The sequence below is a fragment of the Anomaloglossus baeobatrachus genome, chromosome 2, assembly GCF_048569485.1.
Source record: "Anomaloglossus baeobatrachus isolate aAnoBae1 chromosome 2, aAnoBae1.hap1, whole genome shotgun sequence".
Lineage (NCBI taxonomy): Eukaryota > Metazoa > Chordata > Amphibia > Anura > Aromobatidae > Anomaloglossus > Anomaloglossus baeobatrachus.
The window spans coordinates 88,611,886-88,629,779 of record NC_134354.1 but is presented as its reverse complement, the minus strand read 5'-3'; the positions used below and the strand labels follow the sequence as shown (position 1 = coordinate 88,629,779).

Below are 17,894 nucleotides of genomic sequence, written 5' to 3'. Positions count from 1 at the left end.
TGATCAGTGCATTATATACTGTACATTATATTACTGATCAGTGTGTTATATACTGTACATTATATTACTGATCAGTGTATTATATACTGTACATTATATTACTGATCAGTGTGTTATATACTGTACATTATATTACTGATCAGTGTATTATATACTGTACATTGTCATCTGTGTCATCATAGCGATACAATTTATTACTATTTTACAAAATAATAGAAAGTAATTGGCGTTTTCCTCCTTCCACGTCTTTAGCCAAGTAAATGAAGATATAAAGTCAATTGTAAAAAAAATAAATAAAAGGTACATCGTGGTAACCAATCTGCGTGGGGAGGGGCGTGGTTATTTTCCGAATCGAGGCTTGGATCTGTAGCCCCGCCCACACACACACACGTGGATCTGAGTTGAACGTGAACTCTTTGGTGACGTCCAAGTTGTGGGATCTGAGAGCGGATAACGGAGAGCCATGGCCGATGATCTGGGAGACGAGTGGTGGGAGGAGGCAGCCGGTGACGCAGCTGCAGCAGGTAGGAAGCCGCGCCATTATACGGGCTCATAGTGATAAGTGGCGCAGACGGCTCATCCAGAGCCACATGCGGCTGCGCAGAGAGAAGGGAAAGTGCAGCGGCCAATGAGAAGTTACTACTAAGCCACACCCATGAATACGCTAGCCACGCCCCAAATCATATTTTATTTTTTATTTTATTTTTTTGTTTGTAAATGTTGATTTAGTGTGCACTGAGCGGGGCTCACACAATGTGTATAAACTGCAGCGCCCCACACCAGGGAGCAGGAGCCGTGCACAGGGTGCAGCACCCCACACCAGGGAGCAGGAGCCGTGCACAGGGTGCAGCACCCCACACCAGGGAGCAGGAGCCGTGCACAGGGTGCAGCACCCCACACCAGGGAGCAGGAGCCGTGCACAGGGTGCAGCACCCCACACCAGGGAGCAGGAGCCGTGCACAGGGTGCAGCACCCCACACCCCACACCAGGGAGCGGGAGCCGTGCACAGGGTGCAGCACCCCACACCAGGGAGCGGGAGCTGTGCGCAGACTGCAGCGCCCCACACCAGGGAGCAGGAGCCGTGCACAGGGTGCAGCACCCCACACCAGGGAGCAGGAGCCGTGCACAGGGTGCAGCACCCCACACCAGGGAGCACGAGCTGTGCACAGGGTGCAGCACCGAACACCAGGGAGCAGGAGCCGTGCACAGGGTGCAGCACCCCACACCAGGGAGCAGGAGCCGTGCACAGGGTGCAGCGCCCCACACCAGGGAGCGGGAGCTGTGCGCAGACTGCAGCGCCCCACACCAGGGAGCAGGAGCCGTGCACAGGGTGCAGCGCCCCACACCAGGGAGCAGGAGCCGTGCACAGGGTGCAGCGCCCCACACCAGGGAGCAGGAGCCGTGCACAGGGTGCAGCGCCCCACACCAGGGAGCAGGAGCCGTGCACAGGGTGCAGCACCCCACACCAGGGAGCAGGAGCCGTGCACAGGGTGCAGCACCCCACACCAGGGAGCGGGAGCTGTGCACAGGGTGCAGCACCCCACACCAGGGAGCGGGAGCTGTGCGCAGACTGCAGCGCCCCACACCAGGGAGCAGGAGCCGTGCACAGGGTGCAGCACCCCACACCAGGGAGCAGGAGCTGTGCACAGGGTGCAGCACCCCACACCAGGGAGCAGGAGCTGTGCACAGGGTGCAGCACCCCACACCAGGGAGCGGGAGCTGTGCGCAGATTGCAGCGCCCCACACCAGGGAGTAGGAGCCGTGCACAGGGTGCAGCGCCCCACACCAGGGAGCACGAGCCGTGCACAGGGTGCAGCGCCCCACACCAGGGAGCACGAGCTGTGCACAGGGGGCAGCACCCCACACCAGGGAGCACGAGCTGTGCACAGGGGGCAGCACCCCACACCAGGGAGCAGGAGGTGTGCACAGGGTGCAGCGCCCCACACCAGGGAGCAGGAGGTGTGCACAGGGTGCAGCGCCCCACACCAGGGAGCAGGAGGTGTGCACAGGGTGCAGCGCCCCACACCAGGGAGCAGGAGCCGTGCACAGGGTGCAGCACCCCACACCAGGGAGCACGAGCCGTGCACAGGGTGCAGCGCCCCACACCAGGGAGCACGAGCCGTGCACAGGGTGCAGCGCCCCACACCAGGGAGCACGAGCCGTGCACAGGGGGCAGCACCCCACACCAGGGAGCACGAGCTGTGCACAGGGGGCAGCACCCCACCCCAGGGAGCAGGAGGTGTGCACAGGGTGCAGCGCCCCACACCAGGGAGCACGAGCTGTGCACAGGGTGCAGCGCCCCACACCAGGGAGCAGGAGCCGTGCACAGGGTGCAGCACCCCACACCAGGGAGCGGGAGCTGTGCACAGGGGGCAGCGCCCCACCCCAGGGAGCAGGAGGTGTGCACAGGGTGCAGCACCCCACCCCAGGGAGCAAGAGCTGTGCACAGGGTGCAGCGCCCCACACCAGGGCGCAGGAGCTGTGCACAGGGGGCAGCACCCCACCCCAGGGAGAAGGAGCTGTGCACAGGGTGCAGCGCCCCACCCCAGGGAGCAGGAGCTGTGCACAGGGTGCAGCGCCCCACCCCAGGGAGCACGAGCTGTGCACAGGGTGCAGCGCCCCACCCCAGGGAGCAGGAGCTGTGCACAGGGTGCAGCACCCCACCCCAGGGAGCAGGAGCTGTGCACAGGGTGCAGCACCCCACCCCAGGGAGCAGGAGCTGTGCACAGGGTGCAGCACCCCACACCAGGGCGCAGGAGCTGTGCACAGGGGGCAGCACCCCACCCCAGGGAGCACGAGCTGTGCACAGGGTGCAGCGCCCCGCCCCAGGGAGCGGGAGCCGTGCACAGGGTGCAGCGCCCCGCCCCAGGGAGCGGGAGCCGTGCACAGGGTGCAGCGCCCCACACCAGGGAGCGGGAGCTGTGCGCAGACTGCAGCGCCCCACACCAGGGAGCAGGAGCCGTGCACAGGGTGCAGCACCCCACACCAGGGAGCAGGAGCCGTGCACAGGGTGCAGCACCCCACACCAGGGAGCACGAGCTGTGCACAGGGTGCAGCACCGAACACCAGGGAGCAGGAGCCGTGCACAGGGTGCAGCACCCCACACCAGGGAGCAGGAGCCGTGCACAGGGTGCAGCGCCCCACACCAGGGAGCGGGAGCTGTGCGCAGACTGCAGCGCCCCACACCAGGGAGCAGGAGCCGTGCACAGGGTGCAGCGCCCCACACCAGGGAGCAGGAGCCGTGCACAGGGTGCAGCGCCCCACACCAGGGAGCAGGAGCCGTGCACAGGGTGCAGCGCCCCACACCAGGGAGCAGGAGCCGTGCACAGGGTGCAGCACCCCACACCAGGGAGCAGGAGCCGTGCACAGGGTGCAGCACCCCACACCAGGGAGCGGGAGCTGTGCACAGGGTGCAGCACCCCACACCAGGGAGCGGGAGCTGTGCGCAGACTGCAGCGCCCCACACCAGGGAGCAGGAGCCGTGCACAGGGTGCAGCACCCCACACCAGGGAGCAGGAGCTGTGCACAGGGTGCAGCACCCCACACCAGGGAGCAGGAGCTGTGCACAGGGTGCAGCACCCCACACCAGGGAGCGGGAGCTGTGCGCAGATTGCAGCGCCCCACACCAGGGAGTAGGAGCCGTGCACAGGGTGCAGCGCCCCACACCAGGGAGCACGAGCCGTGCACAGGGTGCAGCGCCCCACACCAGGGAGCACGAGCTGTGCACAGGGGGCAGCACCCCACACCAGGGAGCACGAGCTGTGCACAGGGGGCAGCACCCCACACCAGGGAGCAGGAGGTGTGCACAGGGTGCAGCGCCCCACACCAGGGAGCAGGAGGTGTGCACAGGGTGCAGCGCCCCACACCAGGGAGCAGGAGGTGTGCACAGGGTGCAGCGCCCCACACCAGGGAGCAGGAGCCGTGCACAGGGTGCAGCACCCCACACCAGGGAGCACGAGCCGTGCACAGGGTGCAGCGCCCCACACCAGGGAGCACGAGCCGTGCACAGGGTGCAGCGCCCCACACCAGGGAGCACGAGCCGTGCACAGGGGGCAGCACCCCACACCAGGGAGCACGAGCTGTGCACAGGGGGCAGCACCCCACCCCAGGGAGCAGGAGGTGTGCACAGGGTGCAGCGCCCCACACCAGGGAGCACGAGCTGTGCACAGGGTGCAGCGCCCCACACCAGGGAGCAGGAGCCGTGCACAGGGTGCAGCACCCCACACCAGGGAGCGGGAGCTGTGCACAGGGGGCAGCGCCCCACCCCAGGGAGCAGGAGGTGTGCACAGGGTGCAGCACCCCACCCCAGGGAGCAAGAGCTGTGCACAGGGTGCAGCGCCCCACACCAGGGCGCAGGAGCTGTGCACAGGGGGCAGCACCCCACCCCAGGGAGAAGGAGCTGTGCACAGGGTGCAGCGCCCCACCCCAGGGAGCAGGAGCTGTGCACAGGGTGCAGCGCCCCACCCCAGGGAGCACGAGCTGTGCACAGGGTGCAGCGCCCCACCCCAGGGAGCAGGAGCTGTGCACAGGGTGCAGCACCCCACCCCAGGGAGCAGGAGCTGTGCACAGGGTGCAGCACCCCACCCCAGGGAGCAGGAGCTGTGCACAGGGTGCAGCACCCCACACCAGGGCGCAGGAGCTGTGCACAGGGGGCAGCACCCCACCCCAGGGAGCACGAGCTGTGCACAGGGTGCAGCGCCCCGCCCCAGGGAGCGGGAGCCGTGCACAGGGTGCAGCGCCCCGCCCCAGGGAGCGGGAGCCGTGCACAGGGTGCAGCGCCCCGCCCCAGGGAGCAGGAGCCGTGCACAGGGTGCAGCGCCCCACACCAGGGAGCAGGAGGTGTGCACAGGGTGCAGCGCCCCACACCAGGGAGCAGGAGGTGTGCACAGGGTGCAGCGCCCCACACCAGGGAGCAGGAGGTGTGCACAGGGTGCAGCGCCCCACACCAGGGAGCAGGAGGTGTGCACAGGGTGCAGCGCCCCACACCAGGGAGCAGGAGGTGTGCACAGGGTGCAGCGCCCCACACCAGGGAGCAGGAGGTGTGCACAGGGTGCAGCGCCCCACACCAGGGAGCAGGAGGTGTGCACAGGGTGCAGCGCCCCACCCCAGGGAGCGGGAGCCGTGCACAGGGTGCAGCGCTCCACACCAGGGAGCGGGAGCCGTGCACAGGGTGCAGCGCTCCACACCAGGGAGCGGGAGCCGTGCACAGGGTGCAGCGCCCCACACCAGGGAGCGGGAGGTGTGCACAGGGTGCAGCGCCCCACATCAGGGAGCAGGAGGTGTGCACAGGGTGCAGCGCCCCACACCAGGGAGCGGGAGCCGTGCACAGGGTGCAGCGACCCACACCAGGGAGCGGGAGCCGTGCACAGGGTGCAGCGCCCCACCCCAGGGAGCGGGAGCCGTGCACAGGGTGCAGCGACCCACACCAGGGAGCGGGAGCCGTGCACAGGGTGCAGCGCCCCACCCCAGGGAGCGGGAGCCGTGCACAGGGTGCAGCGCCCCACACCAGGGAGCGGGAGCCGTGCACAGGGTGCAGCGCCCCACACCAGGGAGCGGGAGCCGTGCACAGGGTGCAGCGCCCCACACCAGGGAGCGGGAGCCGTGCACAGGGTGCAGCGCCCCACCCCAGGGAGCGGGAGCCGTGCACAGGGTGCAGCGCCCCACCCCAGGGAGCGGGAGCCGTGCACAGGGTGCAGCGCCCCACCCCAGGGAGCGGGAGCCGTGCACAGACTGCAGCGCCCCACACCAAGGAGCGGGAGCTGTGCAGACTGCAGCGCCCCACACCAGGGAGCAGGAGCTGTGCAAAGCAATAATATAACAAAGCACTGACTGCACTGTCTGTGTGCATACAGTGCTACCCAAAGTGCGCCCTTAGTAGTGCCTCCCAGCATACAGTGTGATCCCCTATGCTATCCCTTGCACAGTGTGGCTGCTCAGGATACAACAGGGCTGCACCATGCCGTGTGGCCCCTCCATACTGACGTCCTGCCTTCAGAGGGGATGGAGGGGTTCCCACTTCTGGGGTCTGCCGATCTCATGCTATGTATTTTTTTTCTGCTCAGTCTCATTGATCTTATTGGTGAAAAATGCAGTAAAAAGTCTCAACAATTTGACATGCTGCACCACGAGTCAATAAATACAAGAAAAAAAACAACTTGTAAATGCAATGTCAAAAATCTGATTCGTTCTGTGTAAATAAGCCCTGAAGCTGTGAGTGTGAGTGTCGGGAGGTGAGGGGCCGCACTGTGGGGACAGGCAGATTGCCCTGATAACATATTATAAAGCTTCTTCTCTTGTATCATTGATTTATGAAAATAATAATATATGTTGTAACTGTTTTTACTTTGAGCTTTCTATTGGCTTGTGATTGGTAGGTTACGGCACGACAGATGCTCCCATCCAGTTACCTGACCGCTGCAGCCAATCACAGGTCTCAGTGGTCAGGTCTCCGGAGAATGGCAGAGACCTGTGCAGTGTCTTGCTCTGGATGCACGAGGGTTAGAGCAGTTGAATTTTACCTAATTTGGTAGGCTAGTTTCACACTTGCGTTGTGCGGCGTCCGTCGCATTGCGTTGAGTGACGGATGCGTTGCATATAGTGGCACAACTGATGCGACGGATCTTGCAAAACAGAATCTGTTGTAGCTTTTTTCTCGGCAATTTACTCAACTGAGCATGCTCACATGTGTAAAGACAGATCCTGCCGGATTCCGCCGCCATAGGCTTCCATTATAAAAATGATGGACGCAGACGGAATCCAGCACATTGCATTTTTTTGACGCTCTGGGAAGCGCAAAAAAGCGCTACATGCTGCGTTCTTTCCGCCCGATGGATGCAATGCAGCGTCGGCCGGCGGATGCAGCGCAGGGCCATCAGTCGCAATGCGTCGTCCATACAAGTCTACGGGAAGCAGCGGAATCCGTTAACAGATTCCGCTGTTTTCCAAAAAGGCGGATTGCAACTGATGGAAAAAAAGGCAAGTGTGAAACTAGCCTTATCTGGAAGCCTTCCCCCCGGCTGGGAAGGGCAGGGCAGGTTAAGAGATTTTTCTCCTCCATACGCTGTCTTTTTTTTCTTTTTTGTAAGGCAACATCCTTAATATCGATATACTATATCTTTGGTGGTTTCGGGGTGGTAAAGGGTAAATATTTCATATACCTGAAGGTCTTTGGCCCGTTAATGGTTAATACTTGACAATATCTAATGTAATTGCTGTATACAATATTATATTGTTTAGTATTATAAAAGGTTAATCGTACCAGTGTGGGAGAGAAAAGCTGACAATTGTTTTAAACAATTTTAAATACCCGTATTTGCCACTAGAGGGAGCCCATTGCACAGGGAGATAGCGCTACTGCATGCACACAAAAAAAGAAAGAAATCATGCAGTGAGTGCCACCTAGTGGTGGCAAAAACAAACACTCACCACTGTCTGCTCAAGAAGATGAGGAGCTGCTTTTACCCAGTTTATTTATGATGCGTTAGATAAACTATGTAATAGTGGCTGCAGAGTGAATAAATTATTTTTTTTTATTTCACCTGTCCATTGCCAAAATATTAGCACTCAAAATATTTGGTATTTAAACAGTTTAATTATTTTTTTTTAAATTTATTTTCTTAAGTGCAAGCGGGCATTACCAGAGAGCTCTCACTGGGTCACGTACACTGGGGAAAGCATTATTAGCCTGTGAGCCACATTCTCTTGGTTAATACCACAAAAACAAACTTAAAGGCTCATATTTCTGAAATTGTAAGGCAGATTTAAAAAACAAAAAAAAATTGAATATTCAGTGGGAATAAAATATAAGGAAAAACTGATCACTTTTTACCTAGTGATGGGTCCTTTTTAAAAGGTTTAGTTTAAAGTATGGCAGCAGATAATATTATATATAGTAAAACTCTGTACTCCGTCTACATCTCCAACACTAATGTTCTGTTGGGCTCTGTTTTTTCATCCCTTTAAAATGAATCTGTCACCAGGTTTTTGCCATCTAATCTGAGAGCAGAGACCTTGATTCCAGCGATGTGTCACTTACTGGGCTGCTTAGTGTAGTTTTGATAAAAGCACAGTTTAATATGCAGGAGATTATCATTACAGGACTACTTGACGTGCTGCAGGTAGTCCAGCATATTCATGAGCTCTGTATAACTGCTAGATCTGCAGCAGAGAAAAACAGTGATCTAATCAAAATGACAACAAACAGCTCAGTAAGGGACACATCGCTGGAAGCAGGATCTCTGTCTATACATTATGCTGCTCTCAGATGGGGGAGCGAAAACCTGGTGACAGATTCCCTTTAATCAAATCTTATGTCAAATCTGAAAGTCTAAAGCCCGGTTTACACGCTACAATATATCTTACAATGTGTCGGCGGGGTCAGGTCGTAAGTGACGCACATCCGACATCGTAAGGTACATTATAGTGTGTGACAGCTACGTGCGATTGAACGGTAAAACGTTCATAGCATACACGTCGTTGAATCCTGACGAATTGCACATGAGATTGTTCAATGTTCCCGAGGCAGCACACATCGCAGTGTGTGACACCCCGGGAACATTGAACAGATCTTACCTGCGTTCCGCGGCTCCCGCCGGCAATGCGGAGGGAAGGAGGTGGGCGGGATGTTTACGTCCCGCTCATCTCCTTCCCTCCGCTTCTATTGGCCGGCTGCCGCGTGACGTCGATGTGACGCCGAATGTCCCTCCCACTCCAGGAAGTGGATGTTCGCCGCCCACAGCGAGGTCGTATGGACGGGCAAGTACGTGTGACGGGGGTTAATCGTTTGTGCGGCACGTTCAACAAATTGAACGTGCCGCACATACGATGGGGGCGTTGCAAATCACATACGATATCGTATGCGAAATTGCAACGTGTAAAGAAGGCTTAACAAATTGAGCTTAATATCCCAGCATCCATAGTGTTTTATGTATCATTACATTTCCTGGCTCTGGATTTTGAACACTTAGTCCACAAAACATATGATCCTTTGTAGCACGCTCACAGTCTTACTTATACAGTGGGTATGGAAAGTATTCTGGCCCCTTTACATTGTTCACGCTTTGTATCATTGCAGCCATTTGGTAAATTCCAAAAGAGTTCATTTGTTCTCATTAATGTACACTCTGCACCCCATCTTGACAGAAAAAAACCTGAAATTTAGAAATTTTTTCAAATTTATTAAACAAGAAAAACTGAAATATCACATGGTCCTAAGTATTCAGACCCTGTGCTTAGTATTGAGTAGAATCCCCCTTTTGAGTTAGTACAGCCATGAGTCGTCTTGGAAATGATGCAACAAGTTTTTCACACCTGGATTTGGGGATCCTCGGCCATTCTTCCTTACAGATCCTCTCCAGTTCCCTCAGGTTGGACGGTGAACGTTGATGGACAGCCATTTTCAGGTCTCTCCAGAGATGCTCAATTGGGTTTAGGTCAGGGCTCTGGCTGGGCCAGTCAGGAATGGTCACAGAGTTGTTCTGAAGCCACTCCTTTGTTATTTTAGCTGTGTGCTTAGGGTCATTGTCTTGTTGGATGGTGAACCTTCAGCCTGAAGTCCAGAGCACTCTGGAAGAGAATTTCTTCCAGGATATCTCTTTACTTGGCTGCATTCATCTTTCCTTCAATTGCAACAATTCATCCTGTCCCTGCAGCTGAAAAACACCCCAATAGCATGATGCTGCCACCACCATGTTTCTCTGTTGGGATTGTATTGGGCAGGTGACGAGCAGTGCCTGGTTTTCTCCACACTTACCACTTAGAATTATCACCAAAAAGTTCTATCTTCATCTCATCAGACCAGAGAATCTTATTTCTCATAGTCTAGGAGTCCTTCATGTGTTTTTTTTTTTTCTGCGTTCTCTATAAAGGCTTTCATACGTCTTGCACTGAGGAGAGGCTTCCGTCAGGCCACTCTACCATAAAGGCCCGACTGGTGGAGGGCTGCAGTGATAGTTGACTTTGTGGAACTTTATCCCTACTGCATCTCTGGAGCTCAGCCACAGTGATCTTGGGGTTCTTCTTTACCTGTCTCACCAAGGCTCTTCTCCCAAGATTGCTCAGTTTGGCTGGATGGCCAGGTCTAGGAAGAGTTCTCGTGGTCCAAAATTTCTTCCATTTAAGGATTATGGAGGCCACTGTGCGGTTAGGAACCTTGAGTACTGCAAACAATTTTTTGTAACCTTGGCCAGACTGTGCCTTGCCACAATTCTGTCTCTGAGCTCATTGGGCAGTTCCTTTGACCTCATGATTCTCATTTGGTCTGACATGCACTGTGAGCTGTGAGGTCTTATATAGACAGGTGTGCGTCTTTCCAAATTAAGTCCTATCAGTTTAATTAAACACAGCTGGACTCCAATGAAGGAGTAGAACCATCTCAAGGAGGATCACAAGGAAATGGACGGCATGTGACTTACATATGAGTGTCTGAGCAAAGGGTCTGAATACTTATGACCATGTGTTATTTCAGTTTTTCTTGTTTAATAAATTTGCAAAAAATTCTACATTTCTGTTTTTTTTCTGACAAGATGTGGTGCAAAGTTTACATTAATGAGAAAAAAATGAACTTTTTTTTTAATTTAGCAAATGGCTGCAATGAAACAAAGAGTGAAAAATGAAAAGGGGTGTGAATACTTTCCGTACCCAGTGTACAAACAAACTTTAATAAATTTCTGTTTAAGACCACGACTTGATCCAAACCTCAATGGAAGTCAGTAATTGGGCAGTTCATGGCCCCACCCACATACTGCCAGCCATAAGCAGAATACTGGCGGGGGGGTAAGTAAAATGTTCTTTTTTTGTGTGTGTGCACTACATCTGATCACGCTGATTTTACCCCACATGTGAGCCATTGAAACACTGCACGCAGCTTGCACAGGACTGAGCATCACTCACACCCATGCTCAGCGCTGTTCACTTCAGTGGTTTGCACTCGTAACTCACCGGAACTTCGAACCCAAACTCCGAACTGCTTCTTTGGAAGTCTGTTTCCGAACCTGAAACCCAAAGGTTCACTCATCTTTACTTGCTGTGTTCCATCTTTTTCACTTTCTGTTAACTGCTTCAGGCTTTGAAGACCGGAGTGATGGCGGCTTGGGAAGTGCAGAGCGCCACAGCCTCGTTTACAGATCAATATAAACTCCGTGTAACGTTGCTACTAAAAGAGCTACATGCACGTGTATTAATAGTTTGTGGGGGTGACGTCCTGTGGGGGTGTAGTTTGTGGGGGTGACGTCCTGTGGGGGTGTAGTTTGTGGGGGTGACGTCCTGTGGGGGTGTAGTTTGTGGGGGTGACGTCCTGCTGACAGATTCCTTTTAGGTTAGGGTTACATGACTGGATTTTTCCATCCAAGAAAAATGGTTTGATTATACTGATAAGTCTCTGATCTGAGTTTCATTAGTTTGATCAGAGTGTGATCCCTTTTGATTCAGATAAAAAGAATAAAAATAAAAAAAATTCTCCATCTCCACCATTCTGTCAGTCCAGGAAGATTGGACTATTCTGAGTGCGGTCCGAATATTTATTTTTTTCACAAGCTAGACTTGAATGGCTGAGTGCCATCTGATTAAGGCCTAAGACACACGGCATGGAAATCGATGCGAGTGGAGTGCAATAAAAAAATCACATTCCACTCGGACCACTATTATCCTATGTGCCAGCGCCCATGAGCGATTATTATCTCACCCCTAATCGGACCGAGAAAACAGACTCTTTCTCTAGCACCCATTCAAGTCTATGGGGTGAGAGAAACATCGCACTGCACTCGCAATACGCTGGTGTAATGCGAGTGCAGGGCGAGAATGGCAATAGCCGGCTACGGAGGAGAGAGGGAGATAAATCCCTCGCTCCCCTCCTCAGTGCCGGTCCGTCGCCCGTAGCTGAGGCCCGCTCCTCCACAGCTGAGGACCGCTCGCACGATCGGACCTCAGTCGCAGGGACACTCACATAACACTCGGCTCCTGCTGTACTGCCAGCGTGAGCCAAGTGTCATGTGAGGAGATCACAGTAATCCCAGTGTGGCCACAGCCTAACGGACACATCTCATTTTGTTTCTTGGACCATTCAGTAAAGGGGTTAAAAGGAATCTGTCAGCAGGTTTTTACCATGTAATCTGAGGTTGCAGCCGAGACCCTAATTTCACCGATGTGTCACTTACTAGTCTGTCTGTTGCTGTTTCAATAAAATCAGTGTTTTATCATAGGTGTCTCATCCCTCCTAGTCAACTGCTCTGTATAGTCTTCCCCCATCACTGATTAGCAGATTTCTGCCTATGCACAGTGTACACAGAAAGCTGCTACTCATTATTGTGAGTGGAGTGATACACAGCTCAGCATTCAGACAGCTGCTAGATCTGCAGCAGATAAACCAGGGATTGAATCAAAATGACCTGGAAGTTAACCGTGCATGAAGCCGGGACGCCATGGCTCCATTCGCTGTGCGCTGCCTGTTTTTGGGCACTGATGATCCGCTTCTATTGAAGTGAATGATATTGCAGTCTCAGGGAATTGATAACTATTTATTTTCTTAAAAAATATAATCCATAGAAATCACACACATACATTAGACTCTACTAAGCAATATACAGAGGGATGAGGAAGAATCGGTGATGCCAGTCTCCTTCATCGTGGTTCAGTGCAATGGCTGCCTCGCTCCTGGGGTCACCTCCTGGACGCACTCTGGAGGTTACACCCCGGTCTCTGGAATTTCTCCTTGCTCGTCTGTTCACCATTTATCCCATTTGCTGCTGGCTTTTTAATAGGTAGTTTGGACATGGTCCAGGCTTTGGGTTTAGGAATCCGAGTTGGCGCGCTGCCAGGAGATGCCTCTTCTGACACCTGTAACAGAATACAAGAAACACATTGTGATTTATATAGGAATTTCCTGTCTTCTTAGACCAATGTGCTACATATGATGTAAGATATCGCTTGTAATGGTCTGTGTGTATGTCTTTTTTTTTTTTTTATTGTTGCATTGGGTAACCAGGGCTTTTATCTGTGAGGCCACAGATCAGAAATTAAATGGTTGCCTAGAAATCTTGCTAGCCTTAAAAGGTTCTTCCCATCTCCAAGATCCTATCCCAATATGTAGTAGATGTAATAATAGCAAATATTTGAAATGTAGTATAGTTCTCCTGATATAGCCATGTCTCTTACCTCATGTGCAGGGCATTGCAGCTTAGGTATCCATGGTTATGGCCACTCTTAGTGACAGTTGCTCATGGTCGTAACCAGGAATACCTAAGCTGCAATGCCCTGCACATGAGGTAAGACGTAACGAATCAAGAGAACTATACTACATTTCTAATTGGAGGTATTAGCTACTATTATTCTTATTACATCGACTACATATTGAGATGGGAATACCCCTTTTAATTTTTTTCTTCTGTTACGTATCTATTCAACTTGTTTTTGCTGTGCCTTTTAAAGTGAATCTGTCACCAGATTTTTTGCCACCTAATCTGAGAGCAGCATGTTGCAGGGACCGAGATCCTGATTTCAGTGATGTGTCACTGTCTGGGCTGCTTAGTGTAGTTTTAATAAAATCACTGTTTAATCTGCAGTAGATTATCATTACAGGACTACTTGGTGTGCTGCAAGTAGTCGAGCATATTTGTAAGCTCTGTATAACTGCTAGATCTGTAGCAGAGAAAACAGTGATTTTATCAAAATGACAGAAAACAATTCAGTAAGTGACACATCGCTGGAATCAGGGTCTCTGTCCCTACATTATGCTGCTCTCAGATGGGGGAGCAAAAACCTAGTGACAGATTCCCTTTAAGACGTTAGGTATGTGGCACAGAGGCTGCACAGTGTTTCTCAGTCCTGCATGTCTCGGTACTGTTCAGCCTTACCAGACTGTGTGCCGGAGACATACTCCATAGGAGAAGTGCGTTTCTGTAGGTGTCCTATAATTAATCATGCAAAATGGAATGTCTGTGTGCATAAAGCACAAGGGCGCGTTCACACAGAAGCAGTGCAAATGGGGAAATTCTGCACTCACACTATCATGCTGCAGTTTTTTTATTGCAAAGGTTTTCACTTTGCTGCTACTGTGATATGCAGCGGATTTTCTGCCCACAAATCTTTCTGAAAAAATAGGCAGCATGCCCGCCCTTGTGAGCCGACCCCTCGGGGTTGACGGGAGTTGTGTCCATTATGTTGCATCGGGATTTCATTGCTGTCTATGAAAAACCATCATCAAAATGAAGCCGTGACGTCGGTGAGCAGAGAACCGAAAATCACACGGAGACCTGGAGTGGGCAAACACCCCTCAGGTTTCTTGTATTGAGCCCATTGTGCGCACTGATTAGCTGCTATCCATGTCACTGGTCTATCACGTCCAACCTTTCTCCCCCAGTTCTCCAGTCTCTATCTCTAGATTATACATAATACCATTTGTTGTTAGTATTTACTATAATAACCTTTTGCTGTCAGACATTCCGCAGTCTGACTGCTATAACTATAAAGAATCCTTTCTTATTAAGGGTACTTTCACACTTGCGTTGCTTTTTTTTTGGCGCAATCCGCTGTCTTGGGAAACAGCGGAATCCATTAACGGATTCCGCTGTTTCCCATAGACTTGCATTGATGACGGATTGTGCCAAAAGTACCTGTGTTGCTTCCGTTTGGCCGACGCTCCGTTGCTTCCGCCGAGCGGAAGCAACGCTGAATGTAACGTTAAATGCTTGCGTCAAAATTACGCCGACCAGCGGATTCCGTTGCTTCCGTTAAAATTTTCAATGTTTCCCTATGGTAGCAGATTCCGTTGCTAAGTGCTTAACAACGGAATCCGCTGCTGGATTCCGCTAATTTCTACTGAGCATGCCCAGAATGAAAAAAAATGAAAAAAGAAAAAAAAACCAGAGCCGACGGATTCCGTTAGACAGACGCCAAACGGATGCAACGGTCCGTTATTTCACAGGAATCAGCTAACGGATTACTGTGAAATAACAGATCCGTTGCATCTGTTGACACCACAAAAATAATGGATGCGTCAAAACGACGCAGCAACGGACCCAGCGGAGTTCGCCCAACGCAAGTGTGAAACTAGCCTAAGGCTGCTTTCACACATCCGTTTTTTGCCATCAGGCACTATCCGGCAAAAAAACTGATGCGACAGATCTGGCAAAAAAACGGATCCATCGCATCAGTTTTTTCCATGCGTTACTTCCGTTTTTTGATGGATCCGCTGTGATACTGAGCACAGTGCTCAGTTCAAAAAACCGAATCCATCGTTGCAGTCCATCATATGCCGGATGCCGGATGACGACGGATCCGGGGCCCATAGGCTTCCATTATAAAACATGCCAGACGGCGCCGGATCCTGCGTGGTCCGTTTTTTTGCCGGAGACAAAAACGTTGCATGCTGCATCCTTTCTGGCAGCCGGACGAAGAAATTTCGCCGGATCCGGCAGATGCCACATGCAATGCAAGGCCATCTGGCACAATCTGGCGCTAATACAAGTCAATGGGGAATAAAACAGATCCGGCGCCGGATCCATTTTATCTGCATTTTGCCGGATTGTGCCTGACGGCAAAAACCGGATGTGTGAAAGCAGCCTGAGCTGCCGGAATCACTGTTCTTCCACACATGATGAATGCCCCCTGGTCGTTTTGAAGGGCTGAGTCCTTTATACTTTATTGTATTTTTTCTTTGATCTCTTCTAGAAAAAAATTATATACCAAAAGATGATATATGCACAAAGATACCCATGCACCTTCGGCCTCATTCCGATGTCCGTGTTGTATCCATTTTTTTCACGTATCCAACACATATCCAATATCTATTCACATGTACGTGTCTTGTCCAAATCCCGGATGAAAAGAGCCAATACAAGTCAATGGATCTGTGAAAAACGCGTACAGCACACGGATGGCGTCAGTATACAGTCCGTGTCCCATCCGTGTGCTGTACATATTTAACATCGCATAGTATAGGAAAAACTTTGTAATTTATTTATCCATCAGTGAAAAACACTGATGATAAAAATGGACAGACAAACCGCCCATACACTCGTGACACCGGTACTATTCTTTTCTCATGTGTTTACACACAGCGGTGTGAATGAGGCCTTAAGCTAGGGTCACACGTAGTGACGCAGCAGCGATCATGACGACGACCTGACCTTATCAGGATCGCTGCTGCGTCGTTACATGGTCGCTGGTGAGCTGTCAAACAGGCAGATCTCACCAGTGACCAGCCCCCAGCCAGCAGCGACGCGTGGAAGCGATGCTGCGCTTGGTAACTAAGGTAAATATCGGGTAACTAAGCAAAATGCTTCGCTGGTTACCCGATATTTACCTTGGTTACCAGCGCACACTTTTTAGCGCTGGCTCTCTGCACTCGTAGCCAGAGTACACATTGGGTTAATAAGCAAACCGCTTTGCTTATTTACCTGATGTGTACTCTGGCTACGTGTGCAGGGAGCCGGCACTGGCAGCCTGAGAGCGGCGGACGCTGGTAACGAAGGTAAATATCGGGTAACCAAGCAGCCTTTGCTTGGTTACCCGATATTTACCTTGGTTACCAGCGTCCGCAGAAGTCGGCTCCCTGCTGCCTGCACATTTAGTTGTTGCTCTGTCGCTGTCACACACAGCGATGTGTGCTTCACAGCGGGAGAGCAACAACTAAAAAATGTTCCAGGACATTCAGCAAACACTGGCGACCTCACAGCAGGGGCCAGGTTGTTGCTGGATGTCACACACAGCGACAGCGATGACGACGACGCTGCTACGTCACAGAAAATGGTGACTTAGCAGCGACGTCGTCGTTGCTGTCGTGTGTGACATGACCATTATAGACATGATGGCCATTGATGAGCATGGGCTGATTATGGGTTGTGCTGTGTTTGCGTCACTAGGTGGCAGCATATCCTTCTCGCCTCGTCATGCGCTATAAGGTTGTGTGATGGCGTTATGATATGTGGAGAAGCTCTGGGTATAGCATTATTTGTATATGTGCGTGCTCCCAGCTCTGCTGTATCGCTGATATTATCCGTTCTCTTCATTTCTACTTCCATCACTATGCAGATATGCAGGGTCTCTCCATCGGGGTCCCACAGGAGCATCCACAAAACTTTACCTACCACATGTATGTCACAGCCAATTTCACAAGCGGAAAATTCATCTCATGCTCTATTTTTCCTACTGTGGAAGGAAATCCACAAGTACAAAGGGGAAAGCTGCAAACTCCATGGAAGCAGCACTTACAAACTCCATCCTGTATCCGTCTCATATTCCGTTCTTTTCTATTATTTTCTAAGGTAAATGCCATAATAACAAAAACTGACTACCACATGAGATCCACAATGTCTGAGGGAGGCCTGCTACCGGTGACAATATTGTGGGGTATTGGTAATGGCATTTACAGGGTTGAAACCAAATCTCCTTATACATAACATTCGGTGTGTTTACATACAGTGCCTTGCGAAAGTATTCAGCCCCCTTGAATTTTTCAACCTTTTCCCACATTTCAGGCTTCAAACATAAAGATAAAAAATGTAATGTTAATGTTATGGTGAAGAATCAACAACAAGTGGGACACAATTGTAAAGTTGAACGGAATTTATTGCTTATTTTAAACTTTTTAAAAAAAATAAATAATTGAAAATTAAGGCGTGTAATATTATTCGGCCCCTTTAAGTTAATACTTTGTAGCGTCACCTTTTGCTGCGATTACAGCTACAAGTCGCTTGGGGTATGTGTCTATCAGTTTTATACATCGAGAGACTGAAATTCTTGCCCATTTTTCCTTTTCAAACAGCTGGAGCTGAGTGAGGTTGGATGGAGAGCGTTTATGAACAGCAGTTTTCAGCTGTTTCCACAGATTCTCGAGTGGATTCAGGTCTGGACTGCGACTTGGCCATTCTAACACCTGGATACGTTTATTTGTGAACCA

General features: G+C 51.9%; 2 protein-coding genes across 3 annotated transcripts in view; one reads left to right on the top strand and one right to left on the bottom strand.

Annotated features, from left to right (window-relative positions):
- Window positions 1-368: 368 nt before the first annotated feature.
- CMSS1 (cms1 ribosomal small subunit homolog) overlaps window positions 369-17,894 on the top strand; it is a 410,349-nt gene continuing 392,823 nt past the window's right edge. The window contains exon 1 of the mRNA XM_075335148.1: window positions 369-524. Coding sequence (XP_075191263.1) covers window positions 464-524 — 61 coding nt within the window. The 5' untranslated portion in view covers window positions 369-463. The remainder of the gene's footprint in view (window positions 525-17,894) is intronic.
- The window catches only part of FILIP1L (filamin A interacting protein 1 like), a 342,688-nt gene continuing 337,339 nt past the window's right edge, over window positions 12,546-17,894 (bottom strand). Inside the window, exon 6 of one of the 2 annotated variants that reach the window (XM_075335146.1) lies at window positions 12,546-12,832. In XM_075335146.1, coding sequence (XP_075191261.1) covers window positions 12,656-12,832 — 177 coding nt within the window. In that variant the 3' untranslated portion in view covers window positions 12,546-12,655. The remainder of the gene's footprint in view (window positions 12,833-17,894) is intronic. The other variant, XM_075335147.1, reaches the window with a different exon arrangement.